Source organism: Microplitis mediator, chromosome 5 (genome assembly GCF_029852145.1).
Source record: "Microplitis mediator isolate UGA2020A chromosome 5, iyMicMedi2.1, whole genome shotgun sequence".
In the NCBI taxonomy this organism is placed as follows: domain Eukaryota; kingdom Metazoa; phylum Arthropoda; class Insecta; order Hymenoptera; family Braconidae; genus Microplitis; species Microplitis mediator.
This window is the reverse complement of record NC_079973.1, coordinates 17,035,799-17,055,587: the sequence shown is the minus strand read 5'-3', so window position 1 is coordinate 17,055,587 and position 19,789 is coordinate 17,035,799. Positions and strand designations below refer to the sequence as shown.

General features: G+C 28.5%; 1 protein-coding gene across 2 annotated transcripts in view; it reads left to right on the top strand.

The window, feature by feature from the left end:
• Window positions 1-19,789, top strand: part of LOC130669046 (TOX high mobility group box family member 3-like) — a 123,438-nt gene that overhangs the window by 41,885 nt on the left and 61,764 nt on the right. For both annotated transcript variants that reach the window (XM_057471709.1, XM_057471710.1), the window contains exon 2: window positions 17,370-17,459. In XM_057471709.1, coding sequence (XP_057327692.1) covers window positions 17,448-17,459 — 12 coding nt within the window. In that variant the 5' untranslated portion in view covers window positions 17,370-17,447. The remainder of the gene's footprint in view (window positions 1-17,369; window positions 17,460-19,789) is intronic.

Genomic DNA, 19,789 nt, shown 5'->3' with positions numbered 1-19,789 from the left:
AGCTGTGAAATTTACAGGTTATTTTGTGCACAATAAAATACAATTGACGAAATTTGATTGTAATGGGAAATGCATAAATGATGTTGAATGAAAACCATATTTTCAACATTTTTTGATTCCATCAAAATTTTCAAGGCTATCAAATTATTTGAAGAAATGGTCAAAACATCAAGTTTAAGGTCATAAATTAAAGCTTATTAGACAAGCTTTCAAATAATTTTTACGGAGATTATCTATAAGTTTTAGTTTTAAAGTTATATGAACTTGAAAGTGGATAAAATTTTTTTTTTTTGAAAAATCGTGGGAATTTGAAACAGCCATATCTTCTAAACTAATCGAACGATTTAGCCCATCTTCGAACTTAACCGTGGTAATCGCCCATAGAATAAGTGTAAAAAATTTCATTAGGATCCGATAAGGATTCTAGGCGCAATCGTGTTCTCAAAACTTGGTTCTATTATATATATATATATATATATATTAGGGTGGCGCAAAAAAACCGACTATTTTTTTTTTTTCAATCTCGCATGAACATTTGTTGGTTTACGATGTTTTAAGAAGCCTCTCCACAAATCAGCTCGATAAAAAATTTTTCAGAGGTCGCTCACGAATTTTGAAAATATCAAAAATGATCGAAAGTAGGATTTTTATTAAAAAAATTTTTTTTTTCTCGTGGCAGCAATAGTTTATATTTGTAAAATCATGACTATGCTGAACATTTCAGCCCAAAATTTAAATATTTAAACGGCGCTCAAGAATTTTGAATGTTTCCGAGCGCAGTCTCTTGGACGTTTTTGAGCGACCCTTAAATATTAATAATAAAGCTTCTCGATTCTTTCACCATCAATTTGCATGACAATGAATGGAAATATAACCCGAGAAATAGAAATAATAAGTTATTTACATACTTTTTTATTTTTTAATTCAATTTGTAGGTGTTTTCGCTTATTCAAAACTGACCGAATTTCATTGTTTAAGACTGTTCTGTATATTTTTGGGTATGCAAAAGTTATATTTAAGTGAAATGACAACAATTGAGTTATAAAAACTAATTCAAACTATTAATTACATATTATCAGTTAATATTCGAAATTCTTGAGCGCCGTTTAAATATTTATATTTTGGGCTGAAATTTTCAGCATAGTCATGATTTTACAAATATAAACTATTGCTGCCACGAGAAAAAAAAAATTTTTTAAATAAAAATCCGAATTCCGATCATTTTCGATATTTTCAAAATTCGTGAGCGACCTCTTAAAAATTTTTTATCGAGCTGATTTGTGGAGAGGCTTCTTAAAACATCGTCAACCAACAAATTTTCATGCGAGATTGAAAAAAAAAAAATAGTCGGTTTTTTTGCGCCACCCTAATATATATATATACATATATAAATTTTTCAACGAATGGTATTTTCGAACTCTACTCAACTAATTATGATAGGTTGTGACAAAATTCCTTGAAAAATCGACCATGAGGACAAATACAATACCTAGATTTTTAAAAAAATCTACCTAAAAAATTTTTTAGCCAAGAAATTAATTTCTTTAATTGAGCAAATAAATTTATCGAGCTAAAAAAAATTTCTTTTTTTTGTCATTTTTTTATTGAACAATGATGTGAAGTCAATAAATACTTAAGCATTCATAGCGGGGGATACGCAAGTTTCGCAATTTGCTCCGAGGCCAGCGCCAGCGGCGGCACTTTTACGCACTGTATGACGAATATCTTGACAGTTTCTCGTGCTGTTACATGCAAATGTAAGTGATTTGTTTTATAAAAAAAGTGCGATTGTTGACCCGTAAATCATGGAATAAAAAAAAAAAACTTTTTTTAAATGTTCTATTATTAATTGTAAGAATACTTCCGTTAATTCAAGTTATGAATCTATCATTATTAATGTAATGAATGACAGTGTATATGTGCTTGCATTTACCAGCAGCTTGCGATGATACACAAGTACAAGATCTTTTAATTGTGACGAGCGCGTAAAAATCGATGAATGTAACGAGCGCGTAGGCCGAGTAAGAGAGAGAGAGAGAGAGTACGCGAGGAGTGGGAATACGTAGGAGAGAAGGGAGAGTAGTTCGAAGTTGGTCGCTAGGCGGCGCCGAGACGTCTGAGTTTCTCCGAGTTGATCTGTTGTGCTAGAAGGCTTATAAACGATTTCTCAGCACCGTTATCAAAATCCAGCTCTCGGTCTGAGTATCACCAGATCAAGCTACGAAACAAATAGATGTACCAGGTATTGGCTCTTCTATATATGAACCTCGTCGTTATTACACGATTGTAGGTGGGTGTAGCTACCCTGTCGCGATTTGTGACGCAAAATCTAGGCCGATTTGCACGTGGAGAAGCGTATTACATTCTCCGTGCAATCTAGGGCGAGACTCTGAAACTTGGGGTATCACTCTTGGAGAAGACGAGTCTCGAACATTTTATACAACACGGGCATCTCCCGGTGGTTAGTTGGGGTGGCGCGGAGGTTAAATAGCATCCGTAGAATCGGTGCCGCGAGTAAATCTGTAAAGAGGGAATATATATATATATATATATATATATATATATATATATGTATATATGGGAATGAAACGCGTCTCGTCACACCGTATAATTTATATTTAAATATTATTTTAAGTATTCAATTTGATAAAATATTGTAGTTTACCGAGTTTAAGAATATCGTATAAACATTTTGCTTCTGTTCAACTGTAAATTAATTGAATATTGAAAATTGGTCTTTTTTACCGAATACTATAAATAAAATTCATACTTTAAACGCAACATATTGGTTATTCATCTGTCAATCCGTCCGCATAAATTATCTTATATTTAAGTAGAAATAAATAAGAAATTGCCTGAGTTACGCGACCCTCACCGAAACCCTGGAACCGGCGAGCTAATCTACATGAGGGGACTAATTATAAATGTTAGTTTAGTTTTATAAACTTCCGTAACGTCACATAATAACATGTCTGTTGTTGTCGGGCTAAAAAATATAAAAATTACTAATTAAACATTCGGATCACATTAAATATAAAATAAATGATACAGCAAATTTAATAGTTAATGATAAATAAAGTAAATATTCAAAAAATATATTTGAATCTGACATACTTCTAATATTATTTTGTATGGAGCATTGGTGACACTTGTTTGTCTTATTACACAAGCAGTTATTATTGTTGAACAATCTGGTACATTGGTTTCTTCAACTCTTTTTACATTAACTTCAGCTAATTTTATTCCATTTACAATTTTTGCGGATTAAATTCTATTGAGTGAGTAATGTTTTGAAAGCCGGCTCTTATAATTTTTTTCATCGTGATAATAGGTTACATGACATAAAATATTTGTTGAGGTGATAAAATAATTAGTTTTACGCAACACTTTAAATTTAAAAAAATTTTATACATTTAGTTCTCAAAAATACTTTTTTTTTTTATAAAAAATTAATGTTTATTAAAAAATGAAATGATTTTAACAGCACTATTTACTACTGACTGCTTCTGTACTTTAATTCAAAAATATTCGTCATACAGTGTTAAATATAACCACGGGTGGCGTTGCGCGCGCTTGCCCTCGGAGTGAATAAGTGAAATATTTAAAACAAATTGAGAAAATTAATTATCGCTTGACGAAGGAAGCAAACCCAGATCGATTCGGCGTCACGCGAGAGCTTTACCAACTAAGCCACCCCAGTCTTTGTTAGGCTACGTTTACTTGACCCACATATACTGAGCCAAACTGGCCTTATGGTCAGTCACCTTTTTAAATCCTGAACACAGAATTTATATTAAAAATATTATTGCCAATAATTTAGAAAAATGTTAGTTCCGACATAAATGAATTACGACAAAGAAATAAAATAGTTTTAAATAAAAACAAATTTAGTTTAAAAAAAAATTAAAAAACTAGTCAGTATTGAATTAATTAATTAGTCAATATATATTGTTTAATCACATTAATTTATTAATTTATTATAATAATATAATTTAGTTATTTAATTTTTAATTTATTTAAAATAAAAATGTGGACTAAAACTCCATTTGCTGCGCTAGTGTGAGAAACAGAGACTAAGGAGTATTCATTCCTCAGGGTGAGAAGGAGGGAGCAACTCTGAGTGAATCCAAGACAAAACGTTCTTGGTTTGAGACTAATAATCTTGGTTTGAGATTTTTCGTGTTATTGGTCTGAGAAAGTACACTACACTCAAACCAAGAGTTTAAATTTTTTAAACCAACTCCCTTTATTTTTAATTCGAGCTCGTACCGTTTATTGTTTCAAAACATCATAGTTCTTTAATTAAGTGTATAAGTTTCTTGAATTAAATATTTTTATTTCTTGGTTTAAATAACTAACATACTTAGGTTAAGAAAAATGTTTATTATACTAAGAAATGCAAGTTTTTAAAACAAGTAATTCTATTATTGGACCAAGTATGAAATATGTATTGGCTTTAGAATTTGTTTCTTAATTTAAGATTTTAAATTCAAGAAATAATTTCACTTCGTTCAAGAAATTTCCGGTTTTCATTCCGCCCGCTGAAAAATTTCTTGGTTGAAGAAAAATTTTCTTGAGTCAAGATTTTTTTTTTCTGTGTATTATTCTTTTATTAATTTTTTTGTTGTAGTTCAACGATCTGTCTTTTTCTTGTAACACAATGATATAAAGAAGCAAAATGCAGTGTGTTAATTTACAACGCAATACTAAATAACACCGAAAGTTAGAAAATGAAAAAAAAAATTGAATGTCAGATCAACTCCATCATTTTTTCCATTCCATCTAATTCCTTAATTTTATACTTATATTCTATTCCTCTCACTTTATAGTATATACATATATAATGTATTATGAAATAAAAAGCAAGTTCAACATCTTTTCTTTTTCCTTGCATTAGTGCCAAGGTTATATAACCGGTACATAACATTTAATCATCAAGACTCGAGGCATTTTTATTATTTTTTAATCCGTGTAAAAATAAGTTTCTTTCATCATGAATTACAGTCTGTATTTCACTATAAAATTAATATTTTTTATACAATTAATGACTTATCATAAATTTATGACGACGATTATTAATTAGGACAAGAGATATAAGCAGAACTTTTATCTATTCTATTGTATAATGAATTAATAACAGTAATAATTTCCTAAATATTTGTAAAAATAGTATTTTAGCAATTTTAAGTATGTTTTTAAAAATAAATCGATGCTCTACACAAACTTGGTTTGCAGAGATTGGTGATGAATTACAGATGAATTTTATCTATTTCTAATAGGAAAATGAAGAATTCATAAAGAACTCAATCTATATTAATTATGAGAAATATAAATTTACAAAATATGAAACAATTTTTGTACACGAAAAATTTGTTCAGTCTATTTCTGTTAGTGTCTTATTAATGTAGACATACATTTATATTTTAAATTAATAACCGTTTATATTGTATATTTACACTGTAAAAAATTCGCGGAGTGAATGCGGAGTGAATGAATTTTTAATTATTCACTCCCCTCGGAGTGAAATTCACTCCGCAGGGGAGTTTTCGCGGAGTAGACAATTTTTTAATAATTTAATCCCTCCGGAGCGGAGTTTTGAAAATATTATTAATAAAATATAACTCCACATAATAAAATCGAAGTAAAAATTCGCGTATTACATTATTGATCAGCTGATATGCACACACATACGCACATACATATTTAGGCACACACGCGCACTCTCACACACACGCACGCACACATTTGCACACTGCACACATTCGACCACACGTACACATTTGTACACACGCACACATTTGCACACACGCACACATTTGCACACACGCACACATTTGCACACACGCACACACGCACAATTTTTCACACATGTACACATTTGCACACCCGCACACAAACACCTACACCCACCCAGACACACACATGCACGCAAACACACACACACACACACACACACATTATTTAGCAGTTTCATATAAATTAATATAAATTTATTGAAGTATTAAAACTCCGGACCGGAGTGAATTGGGAGTGAAATAAAATCCGCGTCACTCCGCAATCGCTAAAAAAACTCCCAATTCACTCCGCATGCGGAGTGATTTTTTTCAACACTCCGGAACTCCGAGTGGCGGAGTGAATTCGGATTTTATTTCACTCCCAATTCACTCCGGATTTTTTACAGTGTAATCTTGTAAGCGTAACAAGCAAAGAAATAAATAAATGTGTAAGACTTATGTTAGTAGCATCAAATATATCAGAAATCTAATTAACTTTAACGTGACACGCATGTGTCGAACAGGTGTTAACTTCATAACTCATTTTTTTTCTTCATTATTTTTATACCACTAATTGTGAATTTCTATTATTATATCAATTTTATTTTTCCATTATTTTTATTCGCTCACAGTTATAATAATTTTTTTTATGCAATTATGAACAATGCGAGGCGATTGAAAGGAAAATTATTAAAATAAAATGGTAATTTTGTTTATAAATATGCGCATTCAGATTATCAGATAATTCTTTATTATTCTTTAAATCATTTTTATCGTAGTTCGTAGTGAGAATGGTTTTTTTCCTCCTTTATGTTCTTAACGATTCGATAATTCTGTCAAAAAAATTCCAATAAACTTTAAAAAAAAAAATCTTACTCTACAATACAGTTAAATTCGTTGACCTGAAAAAAAAGGATCTTTTGAAAAAATCCTAAGCTTTACAAATTTAACTTCCCTCGTCTCTTTGTAACTTGAATTGCTCCACCTTTTATTTTATATTTTTTTTCTACCTTGTCATACCTATTTCTATTTTAGTAATTTACTAGAAGCACCTGTCTCTCATTTATTCATTTATATATATATATATAAATATATAATTTAGGCAAAATCACATTTTAGTATATTACCTATTTTTATGACACTCAAAATTTTATATCTCACTGACTTTTTTTTGTTCCTCATAAAAATAACTTTATGTTTAAAAAATGTTCATTTTTTTTTTTTTAATCTATTTTCATATTACAAAATGCCCGTAAAACTAAGCATTCATATTTTTAAAATTTATAAAAATAAATGTTTAAGAATGAAATAAACGTTTTAATAAAACTTATCTGTAAAAAAAACTTTTTTCATTTTTATCTCTCATATTCTGTAAATTTGATTTTTATTACAGTATAAAATATTCACGTAATTTTTTTTACACTATTGTAACAAATTTTCTCGCATTATTTCTCATTTATGTAGGTGCTTATTTCAATTTAACTGCAGACCTCTAATTTCATAGCTCTAATTTTTTATTATTATCTATCAATCTCACGGTTAAATAATATCAATATCAGAGTATATCATCTTAGAAATTAGCCCGGAAATGGCAGCACTATGGCCACGAGGTAATCTCAGCAGGTATGCAACCACATAAGTTATGTGTCTACTGGAAATCCCAATGAAGCTGGTGAACGGGGAACGTCAGATTCGTCGTTTACACTAACATTGTTTTCATTCCATTCTTCTTCTTTAACTACTATATTGTAATATAGTATCAGTAATACGCGAACTAGGACCAGTGGGTTCAGTCACACCGAAAGGTGTTCAACAAACCGACGATCAAAAAGTATAAAATACCAACACCATCTGTTGTTTATCCACCGGCTAGAAACAGATGCTTTGGATTCTTTTTTCTTTTTTTTTGTTTTGACTCATACAAGTGAAACTATTTTTGCGGTTTCACAAAATATTCATATTGTCATTCAAAGAAGAAACTGCTTTTTTTTTTTTTTATAAATTATGTATCATTGTTGCGTACATATCTTTAAAAATAATTTTTTTAACAACAAGTTATTGAACTCGTCAATGTCAGAATGCTGTTTTATTAATTTAAGTAAGCATAGTATGGTCGCATGTTCAAAAAAAATTATTTCCCAGGTAATTTTAAAAAATTTCAATGTTGAAAAAAATAAAAATTTTTATCTAAAAAGTTTAACACTTTACGTCTTCACGGTTAATAATAAATGAAGCCGTGATTATATAGATTAACTAAAAATATAATTTTATAAATTTATATAATTATTAAAATTTTTAAAAACTTTGATAATAAATACTAGTAAATTCAACAGATTAGTAGCTATAGTTAAGATAATGTACTAAAATATTGTAACGAATGTGAAACTGATCTTTTGAAATATTTGAATAACTAGAAAACAAATGCCTTCTTCTCTTGTTTTATACACAGTTGGAAATTTTGTGTTGAATTCAATACAAATCGTCTGTTGTAAACGGTCTACACAAACTTTTGTGTCAATTCAACACATTGCGTTTGTGTTGATCTTCAACACAAATTTTAGGTTAAATAAAATTGAATACATAAAATCTGTTCTTTTGACAGAAAATTTATGTACATTTAACAGAACATTTGTGTAAATTTAACACATTTTTCGTGTTAAAATCAACTAATAAACATAAGCACATAACCTGACCAACTCAAGTATACTGATTTACCCCTAGTAGAACTTATGTCAATTTAGCGAACAATTAAAGCAGGTCAAAAAGATATGAAAGCTATCTAAATTTAATTGCATAATGTATATATTTAATTGTAAATAAACTATAATCTAAATTTCCCTACAAACAATGCTGCTACAATGCTTTATTTAGTTATAGTAATGAAAAATCGCGCGGAAAAGTTTAGCCAAACAACACAAATTTTGTGTTAATTTTCGAATAACACAAGAAGTGTGTTACATTCTAGATTTTCCAATCATTTAACATAAAATCTGTTAAAGTAAAATGACACAAACGGTTCGTGTTGAATTAGCAGATTTCTGTGTTAAAAATCAACACAAAAAATTTAACCAAATAATTTTTTAACACAAATACACAAAATTTCTATTTTTGTAGAAGCGCGACTAGAGTCAGTCAATCATAATTTGACAGCTTAACAGCATACATCTTGTATTCAACACACTATATCTTTGATTGCCTTTCTTTCACTGCTGTTAATTGTGATATTATTATTTCTATTTTAAGTGTGTTATTATTGTAGTGTAAGTGATATTAATTATAAGTTACCAGTTACTACAATATAATATGAAGAATGATTCCCGCGACTAGTTGGAGGCATATAATACACGGAAAAATAATTCTACCAAAATTTACGATGTTCACATCGTAATCGTGGACTAGACTTTTATTAGTGTCAATTTTTAAATGTCTTATTTCAAAATTTACTATGTGGGTTATATTTTTAGGTAGATTTTTCTAAAATCTAACTATTGTATTTGTCCTCATGGTCGATTTTTCAAGGAATTTTGTCACAACCTATCATAATTAGTTGAGTAGGGTTCGAAAATACCATCCGTTAAAAAATTTATATATGTATATATATATATATATATATATATATATATGGGATATAACGCAGTTTTGAGGACACGATTACGCCTACAATTCTTATCAGATCTTAATGAAATTTTCCACACTTATTCTATGGGCGATTATCACGGTTAAGTTCGAAGATGGGCTAAATCGGTTGATTAGTTTTGAAGTTACGGCTGTTTGAAATATCCATGATTTTTCGAAAAAACCAATTTTTTTCCACATTCATGTTCATATACTTTTAAAACTAATACTCATAGACAATTTCCGTAAAAAGTATCTGAAAGCTTATCTAATAAACTTCAATTTATGACCTTGAACTTTATATTTCGGCCATTTCTTCCCATAATTTGATGGCCTTGAAAATTTTAATGGAATTAAAAAAATGTTGAAAATATGGGCTTCATTCCACATAACTTGAGCTTGTCCCATTATAATCTAGTTTCGCCAGTCGTATTTTATTGTGCACAAAATAACCTGTAAATTTCACAGCTATTTTATATTTTAAAAGTATTTCTTTTATTACTTATGATGTATCAAATGTACCTCTACTCCCTATGATTATCACGGGTCTTGTCATTACGATAGCACCTACAGTTCTTATCGGATCTTAATGAAAGTTTTCACACTTATTCTTTAGGCGATGATCTTGATCAAGTTCAAAGATGAGCTGAATCGTTCGAATAGTTTTGAAGTTATGGCTGTTTAAAATTTTCACGATTTTTCGAAAAAATCAGTTTTTATTCATTTTTAGAGTTCATATAACTTTAAAACTAAAACTCATAGATAATTTCTGTAAAAAGTACTTTAAAGCTTGACTAATAAGCTTTAATTTATGGTCTTAAACTTTATATTTTGACCATTTTTTTTAATAATTTGATAGCCTTGAAAGTTTTAATGAAATCAAAAAATGTTGAAAATATGGTTTTCATTCCACATAACTTATGTATTTTCCATTATAATACAATTTTGTCAGTTGTATTTCATTGTGAACAAAATAACTCGCAAATTTCACAGCTATTTTATATTATAAAAGTATTTCTTTTAATATTTATGATGTTTCAATCGTACCTGTAGTCCTATAATTATATCTGATCTTGCCATCGTAATAGCAATTACAATTATGATCTCATACTAATTAAATTTTCTATACTTTTTTTACGTGAAGGTTAGTTTGGTAGGTTACCTTTATAATGTTTTGTCAAATCAACTATCTGAAGTTCTCTATCGAAAATTGTCGTTGTCTTTTTTTACCCTCACTCTTAAAAAATGAGCCTAATTCCATATCATGACTATACACTAACATGTATCACAAGGGATGTATGTATTAAACTTTTTATATAGATCAATTCGAAAATCTACCTTCCATTTCGGCTGCCGAATGGCCTTTTTTCACTATTTAACATCGTAATTTTAACAAAGACTTTTAGGATTAAAAATTACTTCAAAAATTACAATTTAACATCGTAAAAAAAAAAATAAATAAAAATTACACTTTAAAAACTATATTTATTCGTATATTTAATATTTCTATTTACTTTTTAATAAAATAAATATTGCAGTGCTGCCTCTGTTATAATACGATGAAAGCTATAAAAAGTACGATGTTACATCGTAATTTTTAAATAGTAACTGCGTCCTCCGCAAGAGGCGCTCTCGTGACTTATGACTGTTGATTCAAATCGTTTATATGGATTTTAAAAACAATCTAAAGTGTAGGCCCTTTGGTGGCCGAGTGGTCCAAAACGTCGGACACTTAGCACTTGAAAGGACTCGGGTTCGAATCCAACTGCCGAACAATTATTATTTTATTCTTTTATTTAAGATTTCTCTTCAAATTTTACGATATTCACATCGTAATTTATATTAAAGAGCTTAAGACTTCGTATTATTTGTCTGAAGTATTATTTCTTAAATGAAATTTCCAATGCTACATCGTAAAAATTACGATGTTAAAAGTCTAGTCCACCACTACAATAATCAACAGGATAAATTACGATGTTAGCATTGTAAATTTAACTAGTAATTTTTTTCCGTGGAGTATATAGTAAGTAGTATATAGTAAAATAGCGGGTGAAGGTGAAAAAGTAGTTGTTTATTGTATTACGTGTATACATACATGAATAAATATATATATATATATATATATATATATATATATATATATATATATATATATATATATATAAATTGAATAATACACATACAAAGCAAGATCAGTGTCTGTTATGTTGTTGAGGTTGAGGTAAAGCGGCCGGTGAGGTATTTATAAAATTTGAAAAAGAGAGTAAAATAAGAAAGAAATGAAAGTAATAGTCGTCTCGGCCACTGGCTGAACATAATAGAGATAGAGACAGTAATTTGTGCGTAATTGCGGTAATTTATGTGGTTCGCATTCGCTCCGGCGTCCCACCAGGGACACACTGAGAATTATGTGACTTGTTCGTTGATCGTTCATGAATACCCACACACGTGCACATACTCATGTATGTGATGCGATTGCAGCCACGTATGTTATTAGTGATCACAGACGTTAAGAGCCTTAATAAAAAGAAAAAAAAAAGAACTCTAGAAGTACCCTCGTCATTTTCTTACATTATACTTTTTTATTACATATGATTATTACAGTTATTTAAATAAATTGCAATTATAATAATTGTAACTTATAATTTGAATCTATTGATATTTAAATATATTTTAATATATGATTTATAAAAAAATTTAATTACTATGTATTATCTCAGTAAGTTTGAAATTATTAAGAAAAACTCTGCTTTTTATATATGTAGATTAACTGTACATATTTACTGGAAGCTCTATGAGGTCTGACAGGCCCAGTCAGTCCTTGAAAATGTGTAAACATTTAGAGGTGTAAACTGGTAATTTTGATCACGGTTAACAAATCATAACATAAAAGTATTTGTTTATATGGTACAATTCGTATATGCTCACAGTGATTGTTTAAATATACTAAATAATAATTAAAAAAAAAAAAATTAATATAACTTTTGCCGCATATTGATTGAGATGAGTTGTTATTGCTGTTTCACTGCGTTTATGACATTTCTTGACCAACTCTAATGATGTTAGTGACGAATAACTGAAATTGAAAAAAAAATATTAATAAATTTTTCAACTTAGTTTAAGGGGGGTAGGGGTTTTAAATTATTTTAAAAAAAACTTTTTTTTAATTTTTTATCTGAATGAGCAATATGTCAAGAATATTGTGTACAAATTTTAAATCAATCCGAGTAAAACTAACGGAGTTACAGCGTTTCAAATGACCGGTCGGTATACCTGAATTTTATACCTGCCCGACCTGCCCCTACATACCCCTAGTAGAAATCAGCTGCAATTTTCTTTGTTCTTCCGAATCCCTTTCTCCGGCAGTGTGTCTTTCAAAGAATGTAAACTGATGACTCAATATAAGTATAAAAATTCATATTCTTTGATTGATAGTTTATTTCAAATTTTCACGAATAAAAAACTTTAAATGGATTTTCCCGAAAACGGTATTTTTAAAGTCCGTGAACATCATAACTCAAAATGTACTGAACCGATCCCTTTGAAAATTTGAACATCACTTCTTCACATAAATCAACAGGTAACTACGAAGAGTTTTTTTTTGTTTTTCATTTTTTTCTATTTTTTAATAACAAATTAACCGCGATTTTTTTAGCTAAAATCGCGTTTTTCACTTCCAAGTGCTGCAAAAAATTGAAAAAAAAAAAATAAAAAAAAAAACTCTTCGTGGTTACCTCGAGAAATACATCAACTTTAAAATGCATATCAATTTTTTTTTTTCCGATGATCCGGTAACGAGTTATGATGTTCACCGCAAAACGACTTTTTTTCGAGGCGCCTCCGGAGATTCAACGTCACCAGCTTATTAATCAATATTTTTCGTTCCAAATTTTTTCTGATATTCTTCAAAAGTTGTACAATAATATGTGATTAAGTTTAATGAAATTATATTACTCATCTCGCCGGAAAAAAATCACAAAAATATGCTTCTTTTTCGCCTTTAAAACCCTACCCCCCCCCCCCCCTTAAGCCGACTAGGCTGTATGAGATATTTTATTATTTTTTTTTTACTTTATTAACAAGAATTTTACTTGTACTTATTAATATTGTAACGATTAAAAAAATAGTTGAAAGATTTTAATTAATCAATAAAATTTAATTTTTACCTGGTGCATCCTGACGTAAATGCTCTGGAAAAAAGACGATCCGGTCACCCAACTCTAGTCTAATCGTAGATTCTATTCAGGCAAAGCAGGTGAATTTTGCAAATGCTTATTGAAATTTAATTATTTCTCGATCCGTACGAAATAAAGAATATCAACTTATGGGACTAAATTCTTAGTTTTCATGTATCCTAAGAACGCCATACAAGTTTCGCACGACTATAATGATGCGAAGCATCAGTGTGCTTTACGATCGAAAAATTTTTTTTCGCCTCACTTCGGCAACTAGTTCAATTATTATACCCTTGTTAGTTCACGGAATTAAGATATTTTGCATACTATTTTGAAGATAATTTAATGGAGATTAATTCCATACTTTTCAAAAATTTATTTAGCTCAATAAAAACGGAAAAAACATCAAAATAGTTTAAAAAAATTTCCTGTCGGTCAAGTGTACACGGAGAAAAAAATTAAAGAATTTTTACTAAATTTGAAAAAAAAATTACAATCTGAGAAAGTAATCTCAAAATGTTAAAAAAAATCAAAACTTTTACACAACTCAAAATAAAAATTACAAAATATTATTTAAAATAATAATATCTGTTGATTATAAAAATTACTGCATTCAAGATAAAATTTACTAACGACGAAATGAAAACTATAATGTACCAATCATTTTTACTATTGTACTTAGTAAATATTATTTAACGCGCTTTGTAAAAGATGTATTCTGGCGAGTAATTTTTACAATCCAGATAGTAATTTCGTCCCAATCGTAAAATAATAATCATGCGCGTCGGGAGACGCGTATTCAGGTACTACCTTCTGACGAACAGGACTTACACACACACACACACACACACACACACACACACACACACACACACACACGCACACACACGCACACGCACGTACACACATACATAGGTTCAATGGGGAATCACTTTTACGAGACACACATGCACACAACACTCACACACATACGTATACAAACGCGGAATAATTTATAATCAAAGCTTGAAAATAAAATTATTTGCCCAACGTTGGGATCGAACCCTGTCTTCACTGTTTCTTCACACCCTGACCAAGTACGTTGACAGCTCAGCCACAATGACGATTAGAAATTCTGAATTATAGCAAGTATATGGGTAGGATACAACATCAATGGCATCATATACCCTGAACTAAAAATTACAATCTCAAATAGTAATTTTATCTACCGGAGTAGCAATTTGTCTTACCGACATTCTAAAATGTACATTACTTACATGAAATTACATTGGAGATAACTATTTTATCAGATTTTAAGTTTTCATTGTGAAACGCATTAGACTAACATTTATGATCGTGTTAGTTAAAATATTTAGTGTATTTAATAAATTTTATTATGAATAAAAAAATTTGTTCGGGCTTGATAATAATTTTTATAAAGTGTAGTTCAATATTCAGTATTACTGTGGAAAATTTTAATATTTTAACTTCACAATAATTTTAATAAAATGTTTTAATATTTATCAACTATACGGAACAGAAATTCTGCACGGAAAAAAATAAATAGAACTGGCTACCATGTCAGATAGTAGTCAGTGCCATCTGTAGAAAAAAAATCTGTCTATCGGTTGACCCTGCGGGCTAGCTCCAAAAGTTCCCGCTGTTTTCGAGCTCCTTTAGCTCGAAAACATTGTTGTGAATACATTTTCGAGCTCATTAACTGGCTGCTATGTACATAGAACGATGGGCAACATGTAAGAGTGTAATATGTAGGATAGTAGTGAGCAACATCCGACATGGCGTTGAGAACAATGTAGAGAGTAGCCAGTACTACGTAGATAGGACCCACTACTATTTCAATTTTTTCTTTTTACAGATGGCACTGACTACTATCTGACATGGTAGCCAGTTCTATTTATTTTTTTCCGTGTGACTAATGTACTAATCTTCAATAAATCTAATAATCATTTCTACTTCTTATTAGATTGAACTATTTTTATTTGAATAAGTAAATATTGATTTTTTCCGAGTGAAAATTTAACAAAGCTTTAACGTAATTTTTACAATTAACTTGAATTTTCTATAAATGATAGTAATTTTTGATGTATAATTGTAATTTTTAATTTTAGATAACATTTTTCAATATCTAATGATAATTAATATAAATTTAAAAATTATATTTTTGTTTACATAATTGTACTTTTTATTCAGCGGGACAAAATCATTTTTGATTCAAATTAAGTAAAAATTACAGTTTTAAAATAGAAATTATCAAAGTCGTGAGAGATTTTTCAATTTTTTAAGTATAATTATCTTTACGATGGATTGTAATTATGATGATAAATGAACATAACGATCTGGATAGTAATAATTGAAATCAAAAATTAATTTTCTATAAAGAATTGTAATTTTTTTTATGGATTGTAATTTTTCATTTGAGATAGCAAATTTGTAGTCATGGTTGTAATTACTATTTAATTTTCAGCGGCATTTTTCTCCGTGTATGAATCCCGTATACACGGTAACTTGCGAAAAAATACAGTATTTGAATCAAATTAAAAAAAAAAAAAATTCTTTGAAAGAATTGTAGGTCTCCTATTGCGAATGGCTAGGTAACTCAGTGTCGTTTAGTTACAATTAATAAAAGAATAAAAAAGGCTGTATAACTATATGTATATATTAGGGTGCTTCGTTTGAGATGAGTATTTATTTTTCCAAGTCCCATGTCAAAATATCACTGTACACATTGAAAAAACAATTCTCACCAATGATGAGCTCTTAATTTTAAGTTTAAGTACTCACTAAATGAATTTGAAATTTTCCCATTTGATTAACACGTAAATTTTAATTTTATTGATTCAATTATCTATAGCTTTACGGCATTTCAAGATATTTGATAGACCATAGGTGGAAATCACAGAGGAATCGTTCCTCTTTGAAAGTGCTTGTAACTAATTTATGTTTTGTATCTATGGGGCATTCCACGCCAAATCGACCACTTTTGAATCGATCCCTTTAGATTTGGGAAATTTTTTTCTCTAAATTTTTGTTGACAACTCTGCTACTTTACAATTCTGCCACTTATAATTTAATATAAATATTAAAATGATTATTAGATAATTTTATTTGTTACGTAAAAATAATTTAACGTCACAAGTGTTTCAAATAAAAGGACTATATATTAACTTACTAATAGACTATTAATTCTGATGTATATTATTAATAGTGTGTATTTTTCTGCCATAATACTAATGTATTAATTTAAAATATATTACCGACATTTTATATTAAGTAAAATAAAAAAAGTAATTAGTCTATTTTATTAAATTACAAATTTATCTAAATATATGTTTATACAAATGTTTCCGTTCCATTGAAACCTTTATTTCGTAATTACCATTTATATACTGACAAATGATATATAGACACAAACATCCGCTCAATTAAAAAAAAAAAAGATAAAAACGACGTAATTTATTGACTTTATTCTCAGATTAATTACGAAATTTTAAACCAAGCGGAAATATTATAAAATAATTTATTCACTTTATTTACTTGTTTTTTCCTAAATATCTTGGTAATTAATTTAATTGCCATAATAATCTTTATGACTTATGACTAATTGATAAAAGATAAAAATATGATGAAAAAATTTAATTATATCTATTTTAAAACGATAAATCTTGAATATAAATAATAATAATAATAATAATAATAATAATAATAATAATAATAATAATAATAATAATAATAATAATAATAATAATAATAATAATAATAATAATAATAACCGATTAATGGGATATTTTAATTATTTATGTTACAGAGAAGCGACAATCTCGATTTGTCACTGAACGTGCCACAGCATCATCAGACATCGTATCACCACGACAGCGGTTACAACATGGCCGACCAGGTAAATTTATAATTAATAGTTTACTATAAATTAAAATTATTATTTTCCACTTTTCTATTCCATCTTCTTCCTTTACCTCTATACCTTTAAATTATCCTATCATTATAATTATTTTCATTATTATTGTATCTTTACTACACTCTCTACCAAGTCTACCACAACGTGTTTAGTTGTAGTATAATAAAACCGTAGTGAGTTCTTAAGAACCGGTTCTCAGTGTGTCGCGGGTGCGAAATTAGTGTCCTGCAAAACCAAATTAATGAGGCACCGAGGATTAACAACACTGCAATTAGTTCTACCTTGAATTTAATCATGTTTGTCTTTTACATATGTATATAAAATAAAGACAAAAAAAAAATTCATCACAAACACGGGGTTTTTTTTTTATTTTTCAATTCTATTAACGATTATTAAATATCACTACACAAAAAAAAAGTTTATTTTCTTGTAAAAATTGAATATTTCTTATGTAATAAACAAAATTCTTATTAATATATAAGAAAAATTACTGCAATGATTTGAGAAAAGTTATTATGATAATGTAAAAATAATTCTTATACAAATGCTTGGGCTGAAAAAAAACGTTTCGAAAATATTTTGAACTTAATTTTATGAGAATTAATAACCATAAAGACAACAAAGAATTACCACATAAATAATATCGGATATTTACTTTCTCTGCTTTCTCCTTCGTTGTGATACTTTGTAACAGATCATTATTGATGATATTTTAAATTCCTTTGCAATAAATATCTTAACACACGACTATTTAAATTATTAATCTTATTATCAATGTGATAATAATTTATGTATAAATTTCACAAAAAATTCTTAACTTTCAATTAAAATATGTATATAAATCATAAAATCAGTCGATAATATTTCAAAATTTATTTTATTAAAATTAGTTATAATGTATGAGTATACAAAAAATTTATAAAAGGCCCTCGCCAGATAAGCCGGGGTAAAATGCCCCCATTGCAATCGGGCTATTTTTTTTTCTGAAATACCTTATACTGTGAACATTTTCTTAGCCCAGTTTCCACTTCGAAATATCACGCGTTTTTGAGTAAAAAAAACAAGTTTTTTTTTTTTTAAATCCATTTTTCTCCGAATCTACTTGACAATATTAAAAAAAATGCTTATGGGTTTTAAGATATCACTAATTAGTATTCCTAGAAAAATTCGCTCGATAATTGGGTAAGTTGGTCATGAGTAAAAATGCGATTATATTTTTAAAAAAATTTTTTTTATGCCAAAAACGTATGATACACCTTAGCTTTTTTTTGCACGTATTACTCTAACATTGACCTACAATATATATTTTTTTGAGATTTTTCAAAATATTAGACGATAGTTATAAAAAATAAAATATTCTTAAAATATTTTTTTTTGCCTCAAATTCCTTAAGTACAGTCATGTAATTTTTTATACATTATCCATTAGTCTCTGTTTACAAAGTATATTTTTTTCATACTTCAAAAAATATTAGATGATTGTAAAGATCATTAAACTTGTTTTTTAATCAATTTTTTCAGCTCGTTTGTACACGGAAAGAATTTTCGTATGAATATTGCCATGTTATTTATTCTAAAAATTACTCTGAATCGAGTAATCTTGGGCCATAACGACTTTTTACTTTCGAATTACGAAATTTTACTCTTTCAGTGAGTAAAAATCAATCAGATTAATTTTTACTCACAATTGCGAGTAAAAATTACACCTAGCGGCTGTCTAAATATATTCTCTCTAATTCAATTTCTACTCGTAGGTTATGATAAAAAGTTAATGATTCAATTTATAAAATTTATATTGAATTACAATAAAAATAACAATTAATAGGCTGAAATTTCCATAAAAAAATCTAATAACCATCTAATTGCCTTAGATTATGACTTAAAATAAATATTCTGAAAAAGAATAAAAAAAAAAATTACTCTTATTGTATTGAAAAAGAAAAGATACAAATTTTTTTTTAATTTTAAAATAAATATTAAGTTATCGAGAGATACAGAGATCGTCTTTTTTTCCAAGCCTACGTTTGTGTGCGTAACATGTATAAGTTGTCGCGAGCAAAATAAAAGACATTTAATTGAAGCCGATATTAACCGAAGATTAACGGTGACTACTAAAATATTACCCTGTAGTTTAGAGTAAAAATTACTCCCATAGATAAGAAAATTTATTCGAGTTATAAGCAGTTTTTCATCAAACAGTTAATGGGTTTAAAAGAATGGTATATTGGGGAGTAAAAATTAATCACATGGAGTAAAAATTAATAGATTAAGATGAGATATTCACAATAATCGATTAAATATAAGACTTTTAAA